Genomic DNA, 11,093 nt, shown 5'->3' on the forward strand with positions numbered 1-11,093 from the left:
ATAAATTTTAACACAATTATTTTTTTTGTAAGGAAAACAGAAAACTATAAATTCTTTGTGACTTTTGTGTCCAAAAATGTGGGTCGCAGTCTGTACAAGGTTGACAAGTCTGGCCATGCACCAGGCAGCTTCTCTATTTATTTATTTTTTAAGAAAATGTATAAATAGAGAGGAGAGCATGGTATATTATGCTAGCATGAAGAGGTGCAGAAGAGCGATGTCCTTTTATGGTTATCTATTGACAAGGGAACAAAATTGTTCATTTATCTGTTCAGGCATGGAAAGTAGTAACATTGGTTCAATAAGACAATCTTGTAATCTAAAAGAGAGATGCAGGGATCAATACTTTCTTAATCTGCACTTAATTTCTGTCTTGATTGTGTGTCCTTGCTGAACAAATGAAAATTCTACAGAGTCCTCCCCATCGCTGCTGCTCGCTGTGACTGCCAGTAAATGCTGTCCATGTTGGAGGCCTGTGAATCATATTTCTCTGGTCTCTGTGCTTATGTAACCGGAGTGCAGGTGGCACTGACCAGATTCATCTGCCATGTTAACCTACATCACTACCATTCCTTTGAAGATTACACAGTGTTGTGGTTACTTTTTTTTATCTCATTTTTGGAGAGCAGAACAAGGTTCAAGGTCAAGATCACTCATCAAGTGATGTGGTCCCTCCATCTATATCTAACTGTAATCCTGTAGTCCTGTATCTTTTGTGCAGGTTGAATTCGCCTCCAGCTCTGATGCTTCATGGAATAGCCATTTTGGCTTTGCACCAGGAAGTGTTCATGTTGTCAGACCTGTATGTCAATTCATTGTCCTGATAGTTTGATCTGTACTGTGTATTGGCCCAGCGCCCATGTTGTTACAATGGTTTCCTCTCTGTATTTAGCCATTGCTGTGACGAAGGTTCAAGTTTTATCACTCTACAGTGTGCTCGGAGTTGTGCCGTGTATTTAAAAGTGGTCAACACAGGGTTATATACTATATTCTTACCCGTCTCTGCGATATTGTTGAGCTAAGTGTTAAGTGACTGTTTAGTGTAGGCTTGTTGCAGATTGACATGCAAAAGCCAGGAGGAGAGTGTCAAACTAGCTTCACGTTTGAATAATTTTATCACATGCGAAGAGCACTGACATTAGTCTTATTCAGCAAGACTATGTAAAGCCGTTTGAACTGTGTCGTCTTTGGCACTACACATACCAGATACTGTTTCATTGGGCAGTGTTAGCCAGTTTACTAATCCCCTATGTTAACCATGTCTAATACAGACCACCTTTTCTTCCCAACTATGAAAAATGTAATGTAAAACTATTCTTTAACTACAGTGGCTTAACTGTGTTATCATACTAATGTGAGTATTTTCTATTTTGACCATTTAACAACGTTTAGTTCATATTCGCCATGTGTTCCTTTGCCAGTGGCTGCTCTACTCGCAAGTGGAGCTATTAAACATAATGAGACCCTTAATGCATCTGAAGCCGCCTGTGATAAAGTCACTCCTAATGTCCGCTGGATGCAGCTGCTGTGCTGTGGCTGGTGGGGGGAACAGGATGTGGGACTGCAGTGTCCCACTCGTGATTCAAATATGGTTCATTTGTCTGCCCTGTTATCTTGTGAGCTTTGTGCATTTTGACAGTGGAGCTCATGTCTGAAGCATGAAAATCATGTCAGCATTTACAGTTGACACAAGTTTATATTTAATCATGCATTTCATGCATTATTAACATTAAAGTTTGCTATGGTTGTATAGTTTGTACATCTACAATATTTTTACATCTCTTAGGCAGCTTTTAAAATGTACTGCCTCTGAAATGTATGTAGACATTGACACGGCTGTTGAAACGAGATTCGGTCGTGGTGCAGCTGAACAATGACACGTCTGATAGATTATCATTCAAAGTCTACTCATTTAACAGCACTGAGACAGGAAAGTCTGAGTCAAATGGGCACAAATTCATGAATTTCATTGTTAATAGCTATTTATTAAGGCTTGTTTTAATGTTCTAAAGCAAGAAAATTATGATCATCTGAATCTTTGTTTTTAAAGGGCTGTGGCTTTTTGAATTGAATAAGATCACAAAATAAGTAAATACAGTTAAGTTTATAGTCATTGCACACATCTGATTATAAGATTTATTATCCTTTTTTTTCCATTCTCATTGTGGATCTTGCTGGCAAGTGTTGGAAGTATGGTTTAGACATTTTCCAGTAGAGAAAACAGGTTGGTCCTTGTGCTTCCAGATTATGTTTAGCTTTTTCAGTTGGACTGCTAAATGGTAGTAACCACGGGCTAAATAATAGATCCATTAGCTTATCAGTATGGGAAGAACAGCCTGACACATTGAAAAACTGCTGTGGGTCCAGAGTGTTTGTGTTTCAGGGTGGAGTTTCTGAAACACGTGGCATCTGTTGGTGATGGACTAAAGGCTGTTTGCCATAATATTAATACCCTGGTAGAAGTAGATTCTGTCCCTGTGGATTTTGTTTCTCATTAGACATGTATTACAGTTGTTAATGTGGGCTTGGCCACTCAGATATGTTTTAACACCTACTTCACTGTGATGGATACTGAAATGTGTATAATATCTCTAGAGGGCTAGTATAACCAGTAAAAGTATTCTCCTAGCTAGAAACCACTCTTGTTTTTTAAGATTATCCAGTACCTTTGTACCCGTTAATTATAATGATATACATGTTTTTAGCAGCCTAAAGCATCAGGAAATAGCTTTCAGGGTTTGGCGTTTGTCCTTTAGGGCTTTTTTTGTAGAGCCTCCATTTTGTTTAATGGTCATCCTGGGAGAAATTTGTTGGAGAAGAGATGGACGTACCAAGTTCTCTGCTCACTGTAATCTTAATAAGCCAGACTTCACCTCAGCCAAAAGGTGGTCTTTAAAATAAAAATGCTTGTTCTATTTCAATGCTTTTTGTGTTACAATAGATGTAAAACACCATGGTCCTAACAATAGTTAACTAATAGATGTAAATGAAGCAGGTTGAGTTTCACCCTGATGTCCTTGTGTGGGGGAGTGACAGATTCTTTTTGTACTGGATGACAGCAACATATCATGCTATCGCAGCTGATTGTATTACATGACATGTCTGTGGGAAATGTGACAACTATAGTGTTTCAGTACTATAGGTCCAAGTCTAAAAACATGAGCTTAGCATAGCCTAATCCCTTTTTCGACAATAAAAAGTATAAATACACACACCACCACCACTCAGGTGTTTTTTTTAGTCTGACTGATTTGAAGAAGCCTGCTTCTAAAAACGATCAGTCCGGACAGAACTGAAATGCACTGTCCAAGAACTCCTCTTTTGCTCCTTTGGTGGGGAGTTCTTGGACAGTGCATTTCAGTTCTGTCCGGACTGATGCTCTTTAGAAGCAACACCTGAGTGGCATTTTAGCAGGTGCACATAGAAATGTGCCTTTCACTGTGATGCCTGTTTGATAGTGCCTGATGAAGATCCTGTTTAGATTGAAACATTGCTGCTACTATTGGATAAAATTATTGGGAGCTTAATACAGTGTGCAGACCTTTGTGTCATGGTGGGGACTAGCCATTTGTAGAGGTGCTGGTTGAGTGTGTTGTAGTTATCCATCAAGACACAGGCCTGTAAGGACCATAGTACAAGCTATGAAGGGTGTTTATTCCAACAAGCTGCTTACCTTGTCAGCAAGCCTCACTGAAAAGTCTCTATCCTCCAACAAAGCAACCAGCTGACAAAATGGCTATAACAGAACAGTCAATGCTAAAATACTTATGTCTTAAAGTTTTATAGGAATGTGCTGTGCATTTTTGTGTCCAATCTGTTTTTTGTGTGTTTTATTGTCTAGGGTAAAATGTAGGTGACGTTATTGTAAACTGGAGATGCAGATGTAAGCTTGTCATGTCTGACATCTTTTGTATCCTCCTGCTTTGTGTTACTGTCTGCTACAAATAAAACTAATATGCATTTTTGTCAAAAGAGACCGAAACAATCAAATTCTGGTGTCAAAATTAACACTGATGCAGTGAATCAGGTGCTGTCAATTCATCCACATCATTTCTCAGTTGTTTTTTACTTCACTGTTTATTTTTTTGTGGACCTAGAAAGATAAGACCAAAAACTGAATTGTTACTTTTGTTTTGTGTGTGTGTGTTACAGGTCCATCTTAATTTGCTTCTTCAACCATCATAATGGTCATCAAGGAGCTGTGTTTTAACTTTCCTAGTTAAGACTCCACTGACTCAAGAGGGAACATATATTATCCTGGATGCCGTGACATCCAGGGCATGGTCAGGCCAAGATGGAGAAAAAGAAAATGTGCCCTCGCCTTCTCGACTATTTGGTGGTGGTTGGAGCAAGGTAAGAACTTTATCTGAATTCAGGTAGTCGAAAGAAATGTGAGGCAACTTATTCAATAAGGAGGCTCTAGATATCACTTTCAACACCAATGTTATTAGCCCCTTTTACACAAAGATCACAGAAAATTGCCAGCATTTTGACCCTCCTTCAAGGTGGATTTTTTGATTTAAGTCTGTTTACACAGAGTTTATAAATGCCGGCAAGCTGCTGCTCCTGTTTCCTTTTACACAGCTGCTGGAATCTCGGTACTAGAGACATGACATTCAGCGTCTGTCAAATTGGCGGCCAATTTGAAAGTGAAATAAACAGGATATTATTTAAAAACATTTTTTTTGGATATATTGATAAGTAGAAATCAGGAGTTACAGTAACCTACTACATGTGCATCCAGTTTTCGGTCTGTGTCTGTCTGAAGGCAGGGCTACACACACAAAATCCACTTCACCTCAGAACAGATAGAAGTGTGCGTTTTAATTGTATTCACACAAAATCTTTCCCACAGCCCTGTGCTGAGGTGTGGCTGTGTTTATTCATGCTTTAGAATGTAACAGTGAAACAATCACAAAATAATGTTTTAATTCCCTGATTCAGGTTGTTCTCGCTGACGCAGCTCTCTCTCCTCATTCACTCTCTTGCTCTCTCTCTCACATACTCAGACCTCCAACCCCCCATTCTGCCTTGTCCTGAGGGTCAACTTGCAGAAAATTCCCTCAGTGAATGGGCAGTGTAAAAGGGGCTATTATGTCTGTCAGGTGTTAGAGCGGTGCATTTGTTACTGTTTAACACCAGCTCATTTTCTTGATGAGCCATTTTGACATCTGGTTTCTAATATAGCTACTGTGCGAAGAATCGCAAAATATATTTCATTTCAGTGACACCTTGCTGCTATATGGAATGTTGTTTTCAGTAGAATAATACTGGGTGGTCTTGAAAGAAATGTGTTACCAGATAAAAGTCTGGACACATGCTACCATTCAATTCAGTTGTCCAGGCTTTTGACAGGTCCCAGCTTTACTTTTGCCACAGAACAAGTCAAAATCACAATATCAAGTTCTGAATATTTAAGTACATACTGGTAAGAACACCCTATAGCTTGGAAATGGGCTAATTAACAGTTTATCTTGTAAATGTTGACACTGTGAAAACAGTCATACACTCCAAGCTTGTTAGATCATCTTCTAAATGTACCTTGTAGCAGCCCATTAACACTTGACCGTAAATGTCTCTTACATAGTTTTGTGGCACTTCTTTGTCAGTTTTGTAAATTGCCTTCTGTGAATGAAAGTTTTTGGAAAACCCAGTCTTGACAGTTGATGGTTTTAAGAGATTGTTTGGTGTTGCATGCATAATGCAACATAGCAGCATGTTGCATTAAGCACAGTAGCCACAGGAGGAAAGGATGATTCACATGAACCCAATGAAATTACAAAAAAAGAGGAAGATGGAGAACTGTCCAGTCTACCTTTGTTTTTTATGTGTTAGCCACTGAGTTTCTCTGCAGGAACAATTAGGTATGTAAATGTTGTGCTTCAGGGCATTTTGAGTTGTTGAGGGATAGGATGAATGTTAGTTGTTTAGAAAATCTGGTCAGGGAAAGTAAACAATTTAAAAAATCCCAGTGTTTTTAAAGAAGAAAAAGTAATTTAAAAAAAAAGCTGGCCAAGTATATCCTCCTGGAGTATTTTAAAGCAGAAGCTATGTTTAAAAAGCTGAATAGAATAATCTGTGAAGCTCTCCAGGGACTGGTATTATCGATGCCAATGAGGATTGAATGTATCATCAAAAACATAGGCCTTATGTCTTACATGGTTATGTAAGATTTTAGTGATATTAATCAGAGCTGTACTTCGTATTGTTGCATCCTGTATGTTGCTGCTTTAAAAACTAAACAAATGTGTGTCCTTCCACCCCTCTTCAGGCAACCAAGTAGTGACAGTGTGGCCCAAACGCCTCAGCTCCTCCGCCGCTACCCGCTGGAGGACCACCATGACTTCCCGCTTTCACCAGATGTAGTGTTTTTCTGCCAACCGGAGGGCTGCTTGAGTATTCGCCAGCGTAGGGTTAGCCTTCGTGATGACTCCTCATTTGTTTTCATGCTGACCGACAAGGACTCAGGAATCACTCGCTATGGAATCTGTGTCAACTTCTACCGCTCTTTTCAGCGAGGACATCACCGTACTCGCGGGGACAAGAACAGTCACACAGAGACAGCGACACAGGTGAAGGAGACTGCCTGTGAAGGCCCTGATGGCAGTGGTGGAGACCCACCCTCAGCATTATCTCCACATAGCAATGTTGAGTCAGCACTGCCACCTGCCTCTGGAGAAGAGAGTGGGCAACTGGGTGCTGAGCTAAATGCTGGCAAGTCCCCACAGCACAAACGTAGTGCGGCTAAAATGGCAGCTAGGAACCGCAACAGCACACTGACCTCGCTTTGCATACTCAGCCACTACCCCTTCTACTCCACCTTTAGGGAGTGCTTATATATCCTCAAGAGGCTGGTGGATTGCTGCAGCCAGAGGCTAACACAGCGTGCAGGGCTCCCTCGTGCCATCCAGAGGTGAGGCTTTAGATTGCATTTAAGTGTACATAGAGCTTCTCTGTATTGCTTATAATTGTTTTTTTTTTTTTTTACACTGGCAGACATTTAAATATACCATTGCTGTTTTAGTCAAACAAAGCTTCTGTTAGCCATGCTACAAGCACATGTAATAATAATTTGATTTCGAAGGTGGTGCTATCAACCTTCCTAGGCACATGATTAAAACAAACACACTAGAAATACCAAAATCTAATGTTAACTGCTGTGAAATTGCTGATTACATTCATGCTTGCCAGAACAAACTGACATTCTTTGTGACTCTTGTTAAAAGCAAGTGGCCAGTAACAACTCTGTACATGCACATCTTTAAATTGTTTAAAAATAAGAAATAGCACAGTATTGATACAGCCTTTCCATGTCCTTTAGACATCATTTTCAAGCCTAAAAAATATGATCAAAAATAGTTTTGCAGTGTTCTTACTGCTGGTGATGCAATGCCTACTGCTTTCTTTCTTTCCCCATCTGCTTCTCTCAGTGTCCACCTGTTATGTGTGCTTCATTCCAGCATTAATACAAGAGCACCGGTTTTGCAGGCCATCTGCAGCTAGTGTCATGTTTTCACAGTATGCTTTTTTTGCCATCCCACTCCACCTTGATGATAAATAATGGCACCCAAATGATCTAAAGTGCATTTAGTCATTTCTTTTAAATGGCATGTGTTCCAGCAAATATTGTTTCTTCCATCATTACAAGTGTACCTGAAGTATTGGAGACAGTTTTAAGAATAGTAATAATAATAATAATAATAATAGAATAATACTTGTGCACTTGTTTTATAAAAAGGGTGAAATTGACCTGAACCAGACAACATGTAGAAGGTGCATGGTCTGCCTTGGCATGTAGGTGTTGATATGCAGATTTTTCTTAACTAACCACCATGGGCAGGTGATTGATATTTTATTTAAGATGCTGAACACACCCAGAGCTGAACACTTGTAATGCAATGGCAGTATTTGCCCTTTGGATTATTTTGTTGCCATGGGTGACACAGTAGACTGCAATTTTACAGTGACAAAGTGTTAATTAGGGTGTCACTTCACACTGGTTTAGGCCCAGTTAGTTTATTTCACCCCAGGTGCACATGATTTCCTGTCTTCTACATAGCACTTTCTAGCTGTAGGACCAGTATAGCTTTTCCCCTCATCACTCCAAGGGATTGTAGGAATGTCTAATGCACACTTCATCTTGTATCTTGACATCTTTTTTTTTTTTTTTTTTTTTTTCCCCCCTCCTGATAAAATGCTGCAGCAGAGCCACACATCATCAATATAGAACTGTGGTTTCTCAGACAATCTCAAAGGCTATTCAGCCCAGACCTGAGAATTTTTAAAACGTGCTGACATTTCTTGTCGAGGGAAAAGCTGTCTCACAATATCAGTATGTAACAGAACCATAGTGGAGTTTGTGTGTCATGGCATGGTGATGTTAGTCCGGCAAAAAGCAACTCTCTGCTGTGTTTTAATGCACAGGGCTGCATTGGTTGTAGAGTGGTAGCAAAGGGTGGGTTTGTAGGCGTGTACAATATGGTCACATTGTGACAAGTCGACGTGTTTGGCTTCATTTACTTTTCCAGCCTGTGAGCTTTTGTTGTGTTTTGGTTAGCCATGCTGCTAATGTAGCCTACTCTACCTTAGCATAAATTCTACCACCAGTGTGTCTGCACTGATAGATAACGCACACTGTTTGACATCCAGTACTAATGAAAATGCATGGCGTGCCGTTACGGTGCAGTAATTATGGTCCAAATTTGACAATAAATATTAGTGAATGCTCATGATAACAAGTTAAACAAGTCTATCCCCCCCCCCCCCCACCCTTCCTCACTCTACTCCCCCCTTTGGGGGAAAGAGTCCCGATTGTCCCCCTAGGTCAACGCACAGCCTTTTCCAGATGATGTCACTGTCCGGTACAGTGTGTCAGGGTGAAAAATAGTATAGAAGGTCACATACAGCTTCAGTTAGAAATTAAAAACAAGGAACTGGAGTTGGGCATTTTGAGTCGGCAGTGAGGAAAAGAGGGATACACATTATTTGTTTTATACACAAATGAATGCCAAAGCCATCGTGACAGACGCCACATTATCAAATTCGCGGACGATACTGTTATTGTGTCCCTTCTTAGCAGTGATGACTTTGAGCATGATCCTGTTGAGTGATTTTATTGATTGTTGCAAATTGTCCTTTTTTTAAACATCAGTGTGGCACAAACAAAAGAGATGTTCATAGATTTTAGTAAAAGTCCCACTACCATCTCTCCTCTTGTTATTGAAAATCCGGCCATTGAACTGGTGCAGCAGTACAAATAGCTTGGTACTGTGATAGACACCACTTTTATGAAGATGTTTTATTGAACCACTTCTTATCTTTTCCATTATTTGTTGGTACAGGTTACTTTCTGCCAAACAGAAAAATAGTTTACAGGGTATTGTGAAGGTGCGCAGCAAAATTGCAGATACATCCTTAAATGACCTTTGTGACCTGTATAAGGTCAGGTCTCTGAAGGAAGCTTGATCATTCTTGGCTGATCTGAGCCATCCCATGTGAGGTGAATTTATGTTGCTACCATCAGGGTGCAGATACAAACTGCTGCAATGCAGAACATACAGGTGCAGAAGATCCTTTATTCCTGTTGCTATCAGTCTTCTAAACAACACTTGAAATGATAGTCTGTGTCTTCTGTTGTTGTGTTACAACACTGTTACATCCCTGGTGTAAGAAGGAGCGTTACTGTAGGTTGTTCCTCCCCACAGCTATCAGACTGTACAGTACATCACTGCAGTGATAAACTAGGTGAAATTATGAGGGACTATGTAATAGTCAACTGAGGTGCAATACTCAAGTCCTGGGGGTAAAATGCATGGTAAATATGCACATATGTCAAATCTTGTTCTTGATTTCTCTTGAATATTTTATATTCTTGTTTTAGGTATTTTTGAGTAGTCTTTCAGAGATCCTCATGGCTGAAATACAGGTATTTCCCCCATTGCGGGATTAATTATGGGAGTAATATTCTTGTCCTTGACTTCTTGATCTCTCTCAAATACTATATCTTGTCTTGTTCTTAGGTATTTTTGATTTGTTCTCAGGGATTAATTGTGGGAGGATCATTCTTGTTCTTGATTGTCTCTCATATACTATATTTTGTCTGGTTTTAGGTACTTGGAATTTGTCTCTCACAATATGTGTGTGGTGTTTGTTCTTATGGTGTTTTGTTGCTGCTCTCTATTGCTGCTGGAACACAGGAGTTTCCCCATTGTGGGATCAATAAAGTCCTACCTAAACCTTATTTGTTTGTCTATTTATACTGCTGACTGTGAATCAAATTGTCCCCCGGGACCAATTCAAGATACCTTGGGACTCGTGAAATCATACAGGAGAGAAGTCGGTTAAGTTTGTGGCAACATGTTTTGCAGTGCTTGCATATTGTTTTCTTTTACTGCATATGATAATTTATACTCGGGACTGAACTGATGTTCATTACATGATGATTAGTTAAAATGTTTCAAAATGCACCAGCAGTGTTTTGCATTTTGACTTTCAGTCAAATAAAAGGCTATTTTTTTCAGCCACATATTTCATCATTGAAGATTTCATTAGTGTTTAAATATTGTCTTGTCTCTTTCTCATGAACCTAATATCACTTATCATCTTGTCTTACTCAATGTATCGTCATACCCCTAGTGGCAATGACACAAGGAGGAAGAACCGCTGCATAATGGCTGCGAGCACTATGTGCTGTGGCGACCGTGACAGATTGAGGTCTTTGGTTGCCTTAAGGTAGCAGCTGCAGTTAGTGGAAGGGCTCAATAGGACTAATGATTTGTTTCCCTCCTTGCCACACACACTGAGTAGACACACTGGAAGGGGTCTAATGCCACCACGCCTGCAGAGTCGAGGGTTTTCACATTAGTATTTCTACAATTGCTTAAGAGCTTTCCTAATCTCATTTGCTCAGATGTTAAAAGGAATAAAATGAGTATTTCTTTTAATCCTAAAATTGAGTGACTGATCAGGACATGTACAGTATAGTATGTACGTGTATGGTATAGCTTAGTATATTTTCTATATAAGTGAGAAATGTTCTTTTTACTATTATCAGTGCTAATAAGTCACTGTATATAAAGCTGGCATGTAATGCT

General features: G+C 39.7%; 1 protein-coding gene across 1 annotated transcript in view; it reads left to right on the plus strand.

Moving 5' to 3' along the window:
• madd (MAP-kinase activating death domain) overlaps positions 1-11,093 on the plus strand; it is a 52,050-nt gene that overhangs the window by 1,653 nt on the left and 39,304 nt on the right. The window contains 2 exon segments of the mRNA XM_020608798.1: positions 4,153-4,353; positions 6,272-6,913. Of these exon segments, the coding sequence (XP_020464454.1) occupies positions 4,295-4,353; positions 6,272-6,913 (701 nt within the window). The 5' untranslated portion in view covers positions 4,153-4,294.

This window comes from Monopterus albus, unplaced genomic scaffold (assembly GCF_001952655.1).
Source record: "Monopterus albus unplaced genomic scaffold, M_albus_1.0 scaffold95.1, whole genome shotgun sequence".
NCBI lineage: Eukaryota > Metazoa > Chordata > Actinopteri > Synbranchiformes > Synbranchidae > Monopterus > Monopterus albus.